Genomic DNA, 19,559 nt, shown 5'->3' with positions numbered 1-19,559 from the left:
TGGTTTAGCTGTCATTAAATGTTTCTTTTACCCCATTGCCTCAGGAAACATTCTAGTTGTGTTGGATTTGGGATTAACTAAACTGGCTCAGAAGCGGTGATTTGTTAGTCATAAAATAAATATTCTCAAAATTTGAGGACGCTAGTGGAAAACACAAAGATTAGCACTGCCTTTTGCCCTGAGGTTCTAATTAGGTTGACTATGAAGGCGTTTAGGAAAGGTTATGCATTTGCAAAGCAATATTGCTCTAACCTCTGGTATATTGAAAAAATGTTTTTGAGAGTGGATTTAAAAAATTTAGAGGGCTGAGTGAATGTTGTAATGGACAAATGAACATAAAGTAGAAGCTTATTTTATTTGTATTTCACTTGCTCCTCTCACAAGGTATGAGTTCTCCCTTATTTACTTCCTAGAACTGTGATGAAGACTGGCCTGGAGAGTGTTAAAAGTGCCCTCAGAGCTTTTCTGGACAATGCTGCAGAAGATCTGGAGAAGACGATGGAGAATCTTAAGCAGGGCCAGTTTACCCACACCCGAAACCAACCCAAAGGTGTTACTCAGATTATCAATTATACCACGGTGGCACTGTTACCAATGCTGTCATCATTATTTGAGCATATTGGCCAGCATCAGTTCGGAGAAGATCTAATATGTATGTAAATCTATTACTTAGAGTTCCATTATCTAAACAGTACAATCAGAAATTGTAAAAGCCACATCTGGGTTACTCACATGCTGCTTATACATTAAAATGCCTTTTTTGAAGAACATCATAGGGTGACGTGGACAATCACTTGCACATTGTTGAAGTACAAGTTCCAAATTTTGCATTTTTCTAAGTTGTCTCTTTCCATGGAAATTTTCTAATGCAGTTTGACCATAAGACATGCAACATCAAATGTTTTCAGATTATTTCTGAGTCAATGCACATTGTTTCCACAAGGCTTGTTACCAACAAATATGGAGACCACTGAGACGAAGTGTGTGTCTAAATAATTGGTCTACTAGAATGGCTCAAGTATCTTCCATTTATAGGTTTCAGTCTGTTTTCATGGAGGATTTAATTAGCTGTTTGAACCTGAAATTCTGTAGTTATTAAAAATATCCACAGAATGCCCACGGTTATGTGGGAAGAAAGAACACACAACTTGTCTTAATTTCCTGCTCTCCTGCTGATATGAACATGAGAGATGTGAGTCCTTGTCAAGCAGTCAGGTGGGTCTTGACTGCAGACCCACCCACTCGGGCTGTCAACAGGTGAAGTGCAGCTCTGTGTAAAAGCCACTGTGTTGCTCAGTGGATGCTACGTGGAAACAGGTCTGGAGAACAAGGATGATTTCTCCATTCACGTCATGGTGTATCCTCCAGGAAATAGTAGCAGAGTTGGAATTAGAAGTCCAGGTTCTTAGATTTTCTTGCCTCTTAAACATGACTTATTGGAGAATAGATCATCTATAAGGCTTTATTTAATTTTCTAGCTTGAAAAACTATCAGAGTGACTTACTTATGCCTTGAATGTCAGGTCATTTCAGAAATAACTAACACACTACATCCTCCAATATGCTCATTCTCATTCATTTAAGAGTTAAAATAAAAGATACAGTCTTTATATACCTTTGGAAAAGGAGTCAAAATCTATCTTTCCTCCAAGATAGTCGTGTTCTTAATTTTATTCTTGAAGAAATCTTTTATTCTTGTACCTAGAGAAAAATTATTAAAAACTGGTTCTTGATAATGTTCTAAATAATTACAGCGTGATTCCTTAGAACACTTTCAACTCCTTAAAGAGAAGAATTTTGTTTGAGAAAAATTTTTATATTTCATTTTATATATCTGTTTGTTCTTATATTGCTTTTTTCAAATGTTAAAATATTAGTGTGCCTTTAATGTGGAATTTTGTTTTTAGCATAGACTTTCTCAAGGCAATGAATAAATAACAAGTGTTTTTTTTCAAGTGAGATTCTCTTTTTCCTTAGTGGAAGATGTGCAGGTGTCATGTTATAGAATTCTGACTAGCTTGTATGCTTTGGGAACCAGCAAGAGTATTTATGTGGAAAGGTAAGGTTTTAAAAGTTTAACTTTGTGTTAATAGCTTTTTCAAGTGTTATGACAATTTGTTTCAAGAGTCTCCACCTGATAACTTTTTCTTAGTTATAAACTAAACAACCAGATTGATATACTGAATTCCTTGGGAATAATTAGACACTCTTTAAACTGAATTGGAATTGATACAACAAAAGATAATCAAATTATGAAACGAAAGGTAAAGCAATAATGGTAAAGATCGTATTTAATAAAAACTTGAAACTTAGTTCGTGAGTCTTTATTGAAGGAATCCGCTAGTACAATTTCTCATTATATATCAGAAATACAAAGCAAGCGCAAGTATCAGCAGTTTTTAAAACATGTTCTCAAGTTCAAGAGAGAGAAAGTAGCAGGGTCAGACAATGTAGATGGGTCAAGTAAGATAAGGTGTCCCCATTGAACTTAAAATAAGAGATCACTGGCTACTTCAGTAAAAAATTTCCATGTAAGAGAAAAGAAAAAGTGGGAAGTTTTAAAAAGGCTTGACTAAATAAAAAGACATTCTGATAGAAGACTGATAAATGAAATAAATAAATGAAAGAATATTCTGATGGAAAAATATTGAATAGATGTAAATTCTCCCAGAGTTGATCTATAATTAATTACAAAACAATTTCAAATAGATATTTACTTTTTATTGAACTTGACAAAATAATTCAAAGGTTCATTTGAAAAAAATAAACCCATGAAACAGGCCAATAATGTTTTGAGAGAGAAAAAAAGAATAATGAAAGGGTTCTCATTTGGCCTACCAAATACTAAAATTTATAAAGCAATAGTAATTAAAATAGGGTGACATTTCAATAGAGATAGGAAAGTAGATCAATGGAAAAGGATAATTGAATTCACTCTGAATATTTTTAAAGTTTTACCTGCAAAATATTACAGTTTATTGAAAGGTTACTTTATTTTTGTCACGTAGGCTGTTTTCTCTTTTTCGCTAACTTAATGCTAAATCTATGTTTATAGTTTTCTGTGTATATTTATTTTTATTTCCCTTAGCTATATTCTCAGAATTTGGAAATCTAAGTTAAAGAGTATGCATATGTTAAAGAATTATGGTATACATTTCACTATCTTTTCAGAAAATTGATGTAATTTTCACTCTCAGGTTTTACAAGGGAATCCTCATTTTCTCACATTTTTCTCATCTCTGATTGTTATTCTTTTTTACTATTTTACATGTAATAGTTAAAAATGGAAACTCATTTTTGTTTTCAAATGCATTTCCCTTATTACCAGTTATTGGCTATTTTTTGGTGTTTACTTTGCCATTTGTATTTCTTTATTTTATAAATTGCCTTTTTTTCATCTTTTGTACATTTTTCTATTAATATGTTGTCCTATTGATTTGTAATAACCATTATATTTATTAAAACTATTAACCTCTTGCCTGTTATTTCTCCCATTTTTATGACTTTTAACATTTTTATACCTTTATAGTGCTTATATACAAAACACTACTTATAGTGTTTTATGACCAAAGAATTTTGAATTTTTGTATAATCAGACCTACCAATTATTTCATATATGTTTCTTCCCCTTGGTTTCTTGATTTAAAAAAGTTTATACTACACTCTTAACAGCTAGAAATTCAAATATTTATTCTCCTAGCTTTTTCATGCTTTCACTTGTTTAGACTTAGTTTTTAATCCTTTTGTTCATTTAGTAGATATTCATTACATGCCGGGTTCTGGGATACAAAAGGGAACAAAGTAGATCTCAGCTCCCATAGAGCTCATATCAAGTGGAGGAAGCCAAACAAGCAAAGTGAGGAAGAAAACAGTGGCGAGTTACTATGTGTGAATCAGAACACAATGTAGAGAGCCACACAGGGTCATCAGGACTGTATCTGCTAGAACGTGATCTTTGAAGCTCAGAACTCTCCTCCATTCAACAGAAAACAGGTGGAAGATGCATCAATGTAAATAGGTTTGTCTAATAGCTTCCGTTTTCTCAGTGAAGCATGACTTGAGTACTCAGCCAGATGCTGGTTGAAAAAAGCCTGAGAAGCTTGAGGACAGTAGAGAATGTCTGAAATGGTCATCTCTAGGGTAAGAAGGGGATTTACTAGAAATACGTCTGAATTTCATGTTTCTCTTTGGTGTTATGTAGAATTCAAATTCGAGGTTTTCAATTTTCAACCACCTGTAAATTAATGATTTATTAAATATTTCTTTCACCTACTGATTTAAAATAAAACCTTTGTAATATACTATACTAAAGTAATATATTTCCTAGGTTATATTTCTAGAATTTCTATTCTGTTCTATTTGACTTTTTCGGGATTAGGTCAGTGCCCTCTAGCCTGAATTGGTGGCGTTTTGTAGTATATTTGAATATCTGGTAATCCACACTCTCACACCTCAGCAGTGGCTGTTGTTGTTGCTCTTCTCACCTAGATATTTTTCTTGCTAAAATTTGGGATCATTTTGTTAGATTCTAAATATATACATTTTTTTTGCAATTAACTTTGCAATTATAAAGTGAGTTGAGGGGAATATAAAAGTAAAAATTTGAAAATGAGTCAGAGGTATTTTGAAAAAAAGATGGAAAAGTGACACTGTACTAAAAAATGTAGATATTTTAATACAAGTCAAGTAAAAGAAAAATTGCTATTTTCAGAATACCAACATACAAATGATCAGAGTTGGTCTGATACTTACTAATTGCATCCAAATTTTAAAGTAAATTACTAATGAAATAAAAGAAGTAGTCCAATCAGATATAAGGGAATAAATTACCTACTTTGGGGTCATACACAAAGCATTTTAGGCTATTAAATTCTTAAATAAATTATTTCTTATTATTTTAAAACATTGGTTGAACTTATACTATGTGCTAGAAATTTTGCAGTTCTTCATTCCCATTTTTAGGTAAGGAAAGAGAAACTTGGAAAGAGTGAATAATTTTCCTACAGTGCCGCAAGTGTTGGGTGTAAGTTTGGGATTCGAGTCTGTCTGAATCAAAGTCTGTACTCTGTAATTCCTTGGTGTCCCACATTATTTTCAGTAATGAACTATTATTGAATGTTTGAATTGAACTTCATCTTATTCAATGTCATTCTACAAAGGGATATTTTCTCCTTGCTGACTGGATATGTAGTCATTTTTAAGTAAAATAGATACTCAGAAATTGTTAATTTTAAGTATTATATTTTTCCAGTGAGAAATGTAAAACGGCCTAAGAGAATTATGTAATCTTTTCTTAATTAGATCCATTTTATTGACTTTTAAATAAAATTTGAATATAAAATCATTTAAGGAATTTATAACTTGCTGAAATAACTCTCATATTATTCTATAGTAGTTAATAAACACTTAATGTTCCAGTAAAGCCTTGTCTATAGATTACTAAGGGAAAGAATTTGTATCCATGGCAGGGGGAGCCCTGGGTCATAACCCACCTGAATCAGTTGATCACAATCTGATTCCTTAAACACCTTCCTTCTCTTGAAAATGATAAATCAATTTTAAGTGTTATCAGTACTTTTTAGCATGTAGTATGTCTTAGTATTTCATAGCTACCCTGAAATTACTTACATATGGTAAATTTTGAGAAAATTGTTTGTGTATTACTAGTAGTACTTTATTTTTTAATTTTTATTAAACCATTTAGTCACACAGCAACAATTTTTCCTCAATAGATCATTATGTTAAAAGAAAAGAAAAAGAAAAAAAGAATTAAGAAAAGAAAAGCAAAAGAAATTTCTAAACTTATGGGAGAGTTGACAAGATTTTTCTTGTTATTTTGGTCTGTACTATTGTTAGCTTCTTTTAGCTGACAATTTATCTTCTTTTAAAGGGCGGAGGCCTTTGAAAGTATATGATATTTTGCAATATGGAAATTGGATTTGGGGGTTAATTTTATTAGTAGCACTATGACTGTCCCTCTTTTAGGTTAAACTTGCCAATTTTAGTATAACTTCTTCAGTTACTTGCTTGGAAGACTTAAAAAATATAGGCATTTTCCACTTACAGGCAACGTTCTGCGTTAGGAGAATGTCTGGCCGCCTTTGCTGGTGCCTTTCCTGTAGCATTTTTGGAAACTCATCTCGACAAACATAATATTTACTCTATCTACAACACTAAGTCTTCACGAGAGAGAGCAGGTAACGTGGAAACACGTGCAGTATTTGAGATATGAAGCTAAAGCTTAATGACATTTATTGTATTTTCCTACTGTGATTTGTTAATGGGCCATTTCAGTTTGCTATCTCCAATGCTATTTGTTTCTAAGTGTTATACTGGGATTTTTTTGGAATGCTGTATACTATTCTCATAGTGTTTCTGAAAGAAAATTAATTTCATCTAAGATAATGAGCCACAGACAAATTAACACTCTTAAGAGTAAGATAGATCAGAGGATATGGAAAAAACAGGTCAGTCTGATTTCGGATTCAGTTCCCTCTTAGAGTCGGCAAGTCTATGGCATTCTTGTTCATTATGTCTGTGGATTTATACTTGTCATTTTTCTTTGTTCACCTCATATGTCTACCTTATTGGGACAATTTTATTCACTGTGACTTTTTTCTAATAGTTAGATCCAATTTTTATTATTTAAAAAACTTAAAAACATAGTTCTAAGAGAGAGTTAATCAAAAACTTTAATTTGTACCTGATCCTAGCATGCATATTTTAAGATTTTTATGGCTATATGTACATTTCCTTGTGGGAAAATCTGATTATTTTCTGGATCGATAGATCCATTTTTTTCGCTGTCCCAGTTGAAAAACTTTTAGACCATTGCTGATGATTTCACTGACTGGACTTTAGAACCTATTAAAATTATTTACTAGGAATTTAATTGACTTGAATAACAAATAGTTAATAAAGCAGAAACTAGTTATTCCTCGATTCAGCCATTTAAAGCAATCAAAGCAGAGTTCTGAAAGCCTGAACGTCACACAAGGGCCCTCTCTTATTGTTTTTTTTCTGTTTGATTTCCTCTACATCTGATAACGTATATTGTACTTTAGTTGTTTTCCAGTAGCCCTAAACAGTTCTGCAAACTTCGGCAAGAATTATTTGCCCAAATAATTCACAAATGCATGCTTTTCTGTTAACAGGATCATTTCTCTGTATAACTCATGTTTTTATGGGAGCTGCTGGTTACATTGATTTTATAATGAATTTTATCAAGGAAAGAATCTTTTAAAAAGTTGAATAATCATCATTTAATTTGTTTATTTTATTATTTTAATTTTATATAACAGAGTTAAAGAAAAATATGTTGAATGTGACTTAGCAATATTTTTCTACGTAAGTGCCACAATATATTTGTAAATAATAAAACATGGTTGAGTTTGAAGTAATTATCATGTAAACATGTCTTATTAAGTTGTCTCATTAAGGATTTTTGATCAGTTAACGTTTTTGCTGTGAATCAAAAATGAAGCAGATTTGTTATTTCATCACTGATGAGGAAATACACAGAGCAGTAATTTACCTACTTATGCTCCTATGATACGACATTTGCATCACAAAGTAAAAGAATTGAATTGAATGGTTCTGTTTCGTTCATTTTCCAGTCAGTTATTCAGCAAATAATTATTTGTGGTGTACACTGCAGTAGATGGAGCACATAGGATATAAAGGGGATGAGATTTGATTCTTTTCCTCAGGGAGTTTTCAGTTGCAGTGGAGGCAGAGAGACTGATAAATATATGTGACACAATTGAGAATAAAGAACACTGGAGACACAAAAGAGCAGTTTTAGCTGAGAACACCTGGAAAGACTTCACAGAGTTGGTACAAGATGAATCTTGAAATTAGGAACACTGAAAGTCTGGTATACTAGGGGAAACTTGAAGCACTTTGAGGTGGAGATAGAAGTCAGGAGAGAAAAGAGTAAAAGATGAGACACAAATGGAAAGCCAGAAGAAGCAAGGTAGGCTTTCTATGTCAGGTAAGGAGTAGGGACTGTACCAGTGGCAAAGAAGATCCTTTTATTGGCTTTAAAAAGGGGAGAGACATGAGCACATTTGCACTTTAGAAATCCATCATGACAGAAATAAGGAAGATGACTGGGTGTGAGACACTAAATAGAAAATGATTGTGGGAATTCAGAAGCGATATGATTGAGCAGGGCCCCTTGGATGACGCATATAGTAAAGTGGTTATGAGAGATCCTAGAGGTAGAATCATTGTGTGGCAGATGAGGGAGCATCGCAGCCTGGAATTTCCCCAGGTTTCTAGCCTGGGTGACTGACTGGAGAACGTTGTCCCCACCAAGGTAGTACATGCTCAAGAGGTAGGTTGGAGAGGAAAGGTCAGATTTAACTTTAGACCCATTGTGTTTTAGTTGCTTTTGAGACATTCCGTATTAGACACAAAAAATTTTAAGAAATATGGCTTTGAGAGTTATTAGCCTATAGCAGAAACCCGTAGGAATGGCAAAAATTGCCTACGTGAATATATAAGCCAAAAAAGAGAAGAGAGTTAGGTAGATCCCTAAAGAAAACCAACATTTAAAAGTTCAGAAGGAGAAAAGGGTCAGTAAAGGAGACTGACAGAATTCAGAAGAGAGCCGGGAAAGACTGAATGCATTGAAGTTAAGAAAGAGGGGAATTTTAGGAAAAGGGAATTTCGTCAATGATGTGAAATTCCACTGTAACAGTCAGTAAGATAAGGATTGTAAACGAGTAAATTCGGTAAGTGGTGGAAAGCTGAGGTTTTCATTTCTGTGGACAGAAAAATGCCTGGAAAGCTAACAATCTAGGAAAGATCTGAGTGTGTGTATAGGCTGCGGGGTAGGGGGAGGAGGTATTTGAGAGGGAGGGGTACTGAATACATGCCTGATCAAGGCCCCTGCTGTGGGCTAGGCTGGGCCACAGCAACACAGGTGCAACCACGACTAGGAACCTCAAAACTCCTTCCTCTGAAAGTGGGGAGCAGACCTTAATGTGGAACCAGAAGAAGGATGGTAGGCAGTGACATTCAATGTTCTTACTTGCTCTGAAGTAGAAGGAAAGGTCAGTTGTAGATAGAAGGAAAGAAAGAAAGGAAAGGTTCGGTAGAAGGAAAGATCCAGGGAGTGGTAGTAGGGTAGGAACTTGGGAAAAAGAGACAAAGTTCGAAATAGCTGCCATGGGAAAAGGGAGAAGGAGTGAGGCGAAGGCATGCCAGGTGTTGCTGTGTTTTGAAGCCCAATAAGAAATGGTTGCTTGTGTCTGTTATAAACAGTGGCAATCTGGCTGTCATGTCAGTTTTTTCATTGAACACAATTCCTTTCTATGTGTGCTTCTCTAGCTCTCAATTTGCCAACTAATGTGGAAGATGTTTGTCCAAATATACCATCTTTGGAGAAACTCATGGAAGAAATCGTGGAATTAGCTGAGTCTGGTATTCGCTACACACAAATGCCACATGTAATGGAAGTCATACTGCCTATGCTTTGTAGCTACATGTCTCGTTGGTGGGAGCACGGACCTGAGAACAATCCGGAAAGGACTGAAATGTGCTGTACGGCTCTGAACTCAGAACACATGAACACACTTCTGGGGAATATATTGAAAATCATATATAATAACTTGGGAATTGATGAGGGAGCCTGGATGAAGAGATTAGCAGGTAAGAATTGGAAAAGAATGTACCACTTAAATTTGTTTTATTTCCAAGATTGTCCCCTTTGCAACAAAATGGATGGAGCTGGAGGGTGTGATGTTAAGTGAAATAAGCCAGAGACAGAAAGACAAATACTGCATGATTTCACTCATATGTGGAAGATAACAAATACGTGGATAAAGCGAACAGATTAGTGGTTACCAGAGGGGAAGGGGGTTAGGGGGTGGGTGAAAGAGACAAAAGGGCACAGATGTATGGTGATGGATAAAAATTAGACTACTAGGGGTGAGCACAATGAAGTGTATTCAGGAATTGATAAACAATAATGTAAACCCGAAATTACACAATGTTATAAACCATTATAATCCCAATAAAATTACTTAAAACAAAAAGATTTGCGATATAGAAGACTAGAATTTTCCTGTCTTAGTCTTTATTAATATTTTCTTCTGTGCTCAAAAAATATTATTAATTATTTCTGTCGTGTTGTTCTTTAAAAAATGCAGCTATAATCAGACATCAGGTAACTTTTCGTATAGTTACTACTTTTAAGTAAGTAAACCGTTTTCGTGATTTGACAATCTCTATAAGACTAATTAGTAAACACAGTGGTAAAAACTGATGAACATAAATAAAACTGGATTTTGAAACAACCCACTTTTAGCAATCTGTCTTGATAGGAGTGGGGGGAGAATAATCAGAAGATGCAGTCAGATATTTACATTTAAGTTTATCAATCATTGCAGTATTTACATTAAGTAACCTGAAGCAATTTAAACGCCCAACCACTGGAGTATGGATAAATAGGTTGTGTACACCATATGCCAGAATACTGTGCCATTTTTAAACATTAAGGTTTCAACAATGTTTTTTGACTTAGAAAATGCTCATAGTATCGTGGAGAATGAAAGGAGAGTTTTAAAAAAGTTTAATTCAGAAATATGTATATAAGTATATGAAATTACTTACTGATAAAACCCTAAGGAAATACAGCAAAGTCTTACTAATTTGGAAGGATGATTATGATTGATTTTAACATTTTTCTTTTATACATTTCTCCAATGTATATATGTTACTTTTCGGGAAAAATTTCCTTTTAAGAATGGCCTAATCAAATTTGGAACTATTGCTAACAACTACAGCTATTATTAAATAAAAGAAGCAGTGTTGTATGTAATCTAACTCTTCACTGGGACAAGGATGGGGACAGTCAAAAGAGATGGCTGTATGTTATTCAGCGATTCACATCTCTTCTAAGGAAAGGGCCGGGGGACCTTTTCCATTTGGGGACTTTTTTCTTTGTGTAAAATAATTGATTTCCAAACTTAATGAATGTCTTTTTTTTTTTCTATTCTAAACTGGCCATCAATCCTTTTTTCAAAACAAGGAAGCACATCAAATTCAATTCAATATGTAATCATTTTTGAACTGCAACTATGCGATTAGGTTTTGGACTAGAGAGATGACTGAGGCGTGGGCTGAATCCTAAAGGCAGGCCTGTGCTGGCAGAGAGGGACGCTTGAATTGTGCTACAATTGTAATTACAATCTATCCTCATTTTAATGAATGTTTTCGCAGAGCAGAATATTAATCTCTGTCTTCAAACAGTATTTTCCCAGCCTATTATAAATAAAGTGAAACCTCAGCTCTTGAAAACTCATTTCTTGCCATTAATGGAGAAACTCAAGAAAAAGGCAGCAATGGTGGTGTCTGAGGAAGACCATCTGAAAGCGGAGGCCAGGGGGGATATGTCCGAGGCTGAACTACTCATTCTAGATGAGTTCACCACTCTGGCCAGAGATCTCTATGCCTTCTACCCACTCTTGATTAGATTTGTGGACTATAACAGGTATAATGTTCAAAAGTGATTAATTCTCTAATTCCATCATAACCTTACTGGGTTCATGTATCCCCTACTTGGTGATGAGCTTGTTCTGATTATGACATAACCAAAAGTTTATAGATAAGTTAATTTTCACTGAGCATCTTAGAATTATAGTCAGAAATCGCATTCTGGAGCAGTCCACCTTTTGCATGTAAAAGTTAGGAGTTTTGACAATTACGATGTTTTAATTGTTTCAACTGTTCCTTGAAGCCCTTTATGAACTCGTTGGGCAGCATGCTCCTCCTTAGTTTACTTGGTTTCAAATTTAAATTTGGGAGGGTAATTTTTTTGAATTAACTGTGAGTGACTGAGAAACTGTATTATTCATTATGTGATCCAGGGCGAAGTGGCTAAAAGAGCCTAACCCAGAAGCAGAGGATCTTTTTCGCATGGTGGCCGAAGTGTTTATCTACTGGTCAAAATCCCACGTAAGGAAGAAAATCTTGGCAGTGTTTGCTGTTTGGTTTATGTTAAGGGCTTTCATAATTTTAACCAATTTTCCAATCCCCTTAGTGAATACCTGTCATGGTGTTTCTCTAGCTTGTCTCCTAAGTGTCACTTAACTGGTGAGCAGAGAGAACAGGTTCCCCTGGAGAGTTGGAGGCAATATAAATCTTATGTAGAGTTTTGTAATTTATCTTCAGAAAATTACAGGAGTTTTTAATTGCACTGCATAAACATTTCTTATGTCTGCCCCTAAATCTTAGGCTAAAATAATATAGAGACATGGCATTTTTATCCTTCTCTTAGTGTTTTGCTATCTAACCCCCGGGAGTACTCATGCCTCAGTTTGAGAAGTGCTGAGATAGACGTGTTTTTCAATCATAGGACACACCTGTTTTACTTGTATACTTTAGATTTGTTCTATCACCTCACACATTTGTTTCCATAGGAATTTAGTTTCGGTCACATGTTAGAATAAAATAAAGCTCCTCTGAGGAGTCCTGTTGATAGAATTTATAAAGTACATCTTTAGTGAATTTTCATTATTTTGTATGTTACAAGCAGAACTATCTATTTTCAAATCTGGAAAAGATTTTAATCATAAGAATTTTATAGTATTCTATAATTATTTCCAATTAACTAGCATAATATGGGTAAGTGAGCACTTATAATTGCCCCAAATTATTTCGAAAGCTTAGAATTTTTGGATCAATTATAATTCTCTGGTGCTTTGTAAATCGGAGACTGAGAAAGTAAAAATAAAAACCTCAATCTCAGTTTCATTATTTGAGGAATCTTTCCTGTTTATTTCATCAGATTGTTATACAAATCCTATTACTTTGTAATGTACTATTTTTTAAAAAGAAAATTTTCCTATTTAATGTTTAAGATAATAAATATTATTTGTTGCCTACCTCTGAGGAGTCTGTCAAACATAATACCAAATGTATATAAAAACATACATTAAAAAGTTAGAATCACACAGAAATAATCTATGAAATAATGTTTTTTGACATGTGAATTTGTATCTTCACATTGACATTCGTTTTCTGTGATGTCATAGGAAATTCTTTTAGATTCTTTATGTTCCTCTAGATAAAAGCAAATGATTTCTTGTCCTGTGTAACTCATGTTATAAGGGGGGGGCGTTAGATCATTCAGGGTACTGTGAAGGAAATTTTGAAATCCAAAGCCCAGGAGTGAATCACTTAAGAAAACTAAAAACTGCATATTTTTCCCGGAAGAACTGGGAGTCTTCAATTCATCAATCACTAAATTACCAAAGAAGCTTCTTTAAATTTATATACAAGACGAAATTTTGGAACAAGAGTATCTACCAGAATCAGTAGGTTTTTAGATGAATGTCTGATGCTAGTTTAAAGAATAAGAAAAAGTCTGGATATGTGCTTTTGAAGCTCATGGGTGCATTTAAAACACAAATCTGTTATATGTGTCATATATATTCTTCCTCAAATATTTAAAGATGAAACTATATGAGCAACCATATTATTATTAATAGTAAAATTAGAATGTTAACGTGAGCTGAATGAAAGTGGAGGCTTAGTCTTTTTGCTGTCCACACAAAATCTTTTATTAGTCATCGATTATTACATATTTACACACTTACTAGAAATTGTTTTATTTAGGGTTTGCTCATCTAAAAAAGGAAGGCATGCAATCAGAAGTTCTCTTTTAAAACTCTGTAATTATTTCTGCTTTCATTTTGTGTTTGCTTTCTCTACTACCATCACTCAAACGCTTGACTTTGCCAGTGTTTTTATGTTCCTAAATAAAAGTGAATAAAATAATGTTATGGTATTTGGAAAAAATATCATAAAATGTCTGACAAAGTGGAAATGTACATCATATTTGCACATGCTCTTGGAAAGTCTGTGTTTATCCCAAGAAGTAGTATATGCTTTTCACCAGCTAAATTGGAGTTTGAGTATTCATCCTACCCCTTGGTAGGTGTGTGACTTTGTTACTTAAATTTTCTGAACCTTAGTTTTCCCATTTTTGAAACATACATATTTTTATCTAGTTCCCAGAATTGTTGCCCTTAGTCAAGAGCTGTCACTGGATATTCAAGAAATATTTGTTCCTTTTCTTGATAAGTCATATATATCAAATTACTTCTTATCTTTGTAGAAACTTTTGGGTCCTGTGTAACCTCCAATTTCATGGGCTTCTTATCTATGTGATTTTAACTGAGATTTCCTTTGCAATTTCTCAGAATTTCAAAAGAGAAGAACAGAACTTCGTGGTACAGAATGAAATCAACAATATGTCTTTCCTTATTACTGACACCAAGTCAAAGATGTCAAAGGTATTCCAATAATCTATTTCACTGTTCTAGAAAATTTCTGAATGTAGCTTTCATTGGTTGATTTGGTTTTAGATTTTTTGAAAGTTTATAACTGGAATTTGATAGATTTGGTAATGTTGTTTACTGATTAAGCACACACACACAGAGTTTTAAGGGTACCAGAATTTGTTTTAATCAGGTATGGTAACACACACAGACACAAATGGTGAAGGAAGAAGTTTTTACTAACCGTTTCCCAGAAACAGAAGGCACAGCATATAGTGAGGACATGAGGAGAAGCGCCAAGTCACTCAGGAGGCAGAGAGAGTGAAGGAAAAACGTGGGCAGGAACCTTTATTGTGGTTTCTGTGGGAAGGAACAGGCAAGGCCGGGTCAGCAGACTTACCTTACAAGGACTGGCTAGTTTGAATAGTTGCAGTGGGCCCTGGGGTGTAGGGGCTGCTCCTAGTTGTCTGGTACCTGGACCTGGGGTGATTAGGGCAGGTGGATTGAGCTTAGATAAAGGAGGAGATTGGGGAATATGGACTCTGGATTGGCTAGTTTGTATATGAAAGGCATGCTTACAGGCTAGTAATTTCCCATCTCTAGGAACTGAGAAGCCCTGGGAGGAGCAGCCAAGGATCAGCAGGGCCCCAGAATGTCAAAGCATCAGAATAAAAAGACATGCTTAACACACACACACACAGTCACAAAATTATCAGTCAGTATAATATACATACAAGTAGTCAATATTATATATCCATCAAGAATAAGTATATACATACTATGTGTGCCAAATATATAGACTTCAAAATAATTAGCTGCATTGTTTAAGAACCACATCGATGAATTCCAGGTTCCACATATGATGTAGGAAGTGCACCTCCAGATTTTCTGGGTTTTTTTAATCACTTGTGTTCCTTTCAAAACATTAAAATTCATGCCTTGGGGCCAGCCCGGTGGCATAGTGGTTAAGTTCGCGCACTCCATTTTAGTGGCCCAGGGTTCACAGGTTTGGATCCCGGGTGTGGACGTATACACTGCTCATCAAGCCATGCTGTGGCAGCGTCCCACATACAAAATAGAGGAAGATTGGCAGAGATGTTAGCTCAGGGCCAATCTTCCTCACACACACACACAAATTCATGCCTTTATCTTTTGAATTACCATGAAATAAGAAAATGAACATACTACGTGGAATAACACACACAAAGTGTGCTGCCAAATGGCCAAAAATGCAAAATAGTGTGGTTGTCTTGCCATGGAAATCAGTCTCTACCAACGCAATAAATTATGGGACAAGAGTAGCTGTAGGAGGTACACCTACTCCACTGAACCCCAAGAGTGACTAGTCCATCTGACCTGCTTTGTTGGTGAGCACCAGGACAGGAATATAGTATCACTCAATGCACCTAGTCTTATTTAGAGTTTAAATGCCATGTTTTTGACACAATTGCACATGAACTAGAAGCTCATGCCATCTGAAGCTTTGTATACATAGAACATTTGTCCAACTTGAGTAGGCTGTTACTTCATGTGACCATGGTCTTGAGACACACGCATAAGATGATGATTTTTCTCTCCTCCGGGCTGACAGTAAGCCTGAAGAGTGAGGAGATGCTCCTTCAGAAGATGCTATACTAAGATTACACATTTCACCAGTGTTTTGAACCAAAATCTGTTAGTGAATTTCTCTGCTTAGGCAGTATGTTGTCAATTTAGGTCAGTGTTGTTAAAGGCATAGAGAGAAGACAAAAGAGGTCACTGTTTCATTTGGAGGATGACAGTGATTCCAATGTATAATCGAACTCAAGATAAATTAAAGGTCTTTAGAACAGAGGTCTGCGTGTCCCTATACAGACATTCTCTTCCCTCTTTTCCATCATTCTAGTCCAGTGATTCTCAAAGCAGCGCTGCACATCCTGTAAACCAGACTGAGACAACTACAAACAGATAGTGACATTTACTCCTATTTGCAGGAAAGAAATGGAAAGTAATGAGTGGGAACATCGCAATTTTAGTGTTTCTCCCCCCCGCCAAATTTTTGCAAAACTTTTAGTCTTTTTACCACATGACTGCTAATACTCTGAGACAAGATAGGTAACAAAAAATAGTAATATTGATGAAAAATTGAGAAATTACTGATTATGCTGTGTTTTCTTGTTTTTACATTTTTTTTTTGTTTTTGCCTGCCATATGTGCTTGAAATTTTATATCACATAAATATAATGAACTTTTTTCCTAGAAATAGTGTTTCTAGTTCAAACAATGGAGTCAAAAACACTAACATGGTATATTGTTCTACTAAAGGAATCGTGATGTCCCTGTGTTTCAGCATTTGGACGGGTTTGAGCATCACTGTGTTGGCCGTAGCAGCATTGTCACACAGTTTTATCAGTATCATTGAGGTGCTCTGCTCACCACGGATGGCATGAAGGACCCAAAAGTGGGATGTAGTCAGGGGATGAGTAACATCTCTCCCAAAGAGCTGTACTGTTTAGGTCTAGTGCCAAGAATGGATAAGAGGAGGTGACCATTGAACTTACAGCTGAAGCTGAAATGGACGGAGATGTTCCCCATGCAATGCTGAGAACAGAGATGCTGAGAGCTTCAGGGCTTCCTGTGAGACGACCTCAAACCGTCTGCCTGAGGCATCACAGCAGCAGTTAAATCTACCCCACCCCCAGAATCCTGAGGGGAAAAGGACCTTTTGAACAGGGATTAGGCAATAGAAACACAAACCAAAGGACAGATTGTCATGTATCAGTCTTCAGTCAGTCACCCAAGCAGAGATCATCACTGTTCATAGAGTGCCATTTCCCAAATTAGAAGAGAATATAGAACAGCAGACCCATTTGGAAAGAGGTAATCTGGGGTAGGGAACCTCATTTTGATTTAAAGCAAAATGTGTGTAGCCCATGAGGCAGAGAGAAGCCAGTGCATATTGGTCATAATGCTCTTAGAAGGAGCGTGACCACGTGTGTGGTATGGAATGGCTGCTATGCCCTTGCCTGGGACATGCCACATGGTGATAGTGACTACAGCAGGTGGCTATGAGTGTACCAATCATTAATATGAAGCCTGGTGTGTGCTCTCCCTCCGTGAAGCCTGCCTCCTCCTGCTCCCTCCTGTGCGTTCACTTAGGGCTTGTTACTCTCAGCAGGGCCTGGGCCCTTCGCTCTGCAGTCTTCTGTGACTTCTTTTAGACTGTACATTCTTTGAGTCGGGGAACGTTATTTTAGTCACTTGGTAACTCTAAAGCTCAGTGCAGTACTTGGCACATAGTAGTTACTTAATTAATATGGATAAATTAAATTAAAATTTGACTTTAAAGAGTTTAAAATTTGATTGTTAATCTAGGCATTTTTATATGTTATATTTTACTGTTTTTCCTGACTTGCTGTTAGAGTGGTACAAAATATATAATATTGCATCATTAGATGGCTAGCATTGCTGAAGTTTTTAATTTCATAACTTATTTTAAAAACATATACAGACAGTATCTGTTATAGATTCTCTATGTTAGTTTGTTGATGTGAGAAAAAAATTGTAGGTTTTGCCTGTTGCATTATAGAATGGTATTCTATTTTTTCTTAAGATTTCAGTTCCTACTGAAATGTAGCAGCTGGTATTAGTTATCTAAAGCTACACTCACTATTTTTTTCCAGCTTTATTAAGATATAATGGACATTTAACATTGTGTAAGTTTAAGGTCTACAACGTGTTGATTTGATGCCCTTATATGCTGCAACATGGTTAATGCCATAGCCTTAGCTAACCCCTGCATTATGTCACCATAATCTTACCATTAATTAGCATTAGTTGTTTTGGTGAAAACAGTTAAGATCTGTGCTCTTAGCAACTTTCAAGTATATAATACAGTATTATTAGCTATAATCGCTATATTGTACATTAGATCCCCAGAGCTTACTCACCTTTGTACGCTTTGACCAACATCTCTCCATTTCCTCCACCCCTCAGCCTCTGGTAACCACCAGCCTACTCTCTGTTTCTGCGAGTTTGGCTCTTTTAGATCTCACATATAAGTGAGATCATACATTATTAGTCTTTTTCTGTCTGACTTATTCACTTAGCATAATGCCCTCATGATTCATCCATGTTGTTGCAAATGGCAGGATTTCCATCTTTCTAATGGATGCATAATACTCTGTGGTGTGTGTGTATATATTTATATATGTGTGTGTGTGTGTATGCACACCACATCTTCCTTATCCATTCATCCTTTGGTGGACATATAAGTTGCTTCTGTATCTTGGCTATTGTGAATAATGCTGCAATGAACATGGGAGTGCAAATATCTCTTCAAGAATTTGATTTCATTGCCTTTGGATAAATACCCAGAAGTGGGATTACTGGATCATATGGTAGTTCTATTTTTAATTTTTTGAGGAATCTCCACACTGTTTTCCATAATAGCTGAGACAGTTTACATTCCCACCAAGTGTACACAAGGGTTCCCTTTCCTCCACATCCTTGCCAAAACTCATCTCTTGTCTTTTTAATGATTAGGCTCACTTTTATAATTAATATATCTAATTTTTTTTAATTCCTAAATATCTATGTTTTTGCTAGGCTATTTCAGTATAGGATTATTCAAAAATTCTTCCCTTTTTCCTGGTCCTCAATTAAATTTTTGTTTCTCAAAATTGAGCAATTTATAGTTGGCTTTAATGTTGATTTAAATTATTTTCATTATGAAGTTGCTTAAATATTTATAAATATCAAACCAGGTATAAGCTCTTTCTGCTTAAACAACCATAAAACCAAAGGAAATTTATGAGTTAAAATCAAAGAAAACTCTAACATCAATAAAAATTTAGACTTTAATATATTGGGTAATATTGTTTTGCTGAAACTAAATTACCAGTATTGGATAGAAATATGTTTGCATAATTTGTATCAATTTGTTTAATTTTTAGAATAGTACTTCCTCATTTGGGTAATTATTTTATCACTGTGGTTATGTTTCCTTTTAGCAAAGAGGTCATTTAAAACCACTGATCCATTATTTTTATGGGTTGTTGAATATATGGGTTTATATTTAATAGTAAAATAATTATTCACTGTACTTTTTCTACTAAACTTATGGAGCATAATCTCTTACAAATTGGTACAGATAAAAGTGGGATCCATGCAATAAGTACATTTCTTTGGAAAGTGAATATGATTCTTATTGCTGTGGTTCAGATATTATAGTTTTGATATACTATATCAATATATACTATATGTAATGGAATATTATAATACATTGTAT

At 35.0% G+C, this 19,559-nt stretch overlaps 1 protein-coding gene across 1 annotated transcript in view; it reads left to right on the top strand.

Moving 5' to 3' along the window:
• Positions 1 to 19,559, top strand: part of RYR2 (ryanodine receptor 2) — a 682,530-nt gene that overhangs the window by 557,111 nt on the left and 105,860 nt on the right. Inside the window, exons 65-71 of the mRNA XM_070228795.1 lie at positions 414 to 652; positions 1,977 to 2,058; positions 6,066 to 6,196; positions 9,336 to 9,656; positions 11,259 to 11,499; positions 11,876 to 11,963; positions 14,213 to 14,305. Coding sequence (XP_070084896.1) covers positions 414 to 652; positions 1,977 to 2,058; positions 6,066 to 6,196; positions 9,336 to 9,656; positions 11,259 to 11,499; positions 11,876 to 11,963; positions 14,213 to 14,305 — 1,195 coding nt within the window. The remainder of the gene's footprint in view (positions 1 to 413; positions 653 to 1,976; positions 2,059 to 6,065; positions 6,197 to 9,335; positions 9,657 to 11,258; positions 11,500 to 11,875; positions 11,964 to 14,212; positions 14,306 to 19,559) is intronic.

Source organism: Equus caballus, chromosome 1 (assembly GCF_041296265.1).
Source record: "Equus caballus isolate H_3958 breed thoroughbred chromosome 1, TB-T2T, whole genome shotgun sequence".
NCBI classification, from domain to species: Eukaryota; Metazoa; Chordata; class Mammalia; order Perissodactyla; family Equidae; genus Equus; species Equus caballus.
Note: the sequence above shows the minus strand (reverse complement) of the source record. Positions and strands in the feature narration are given on the sequence as shown.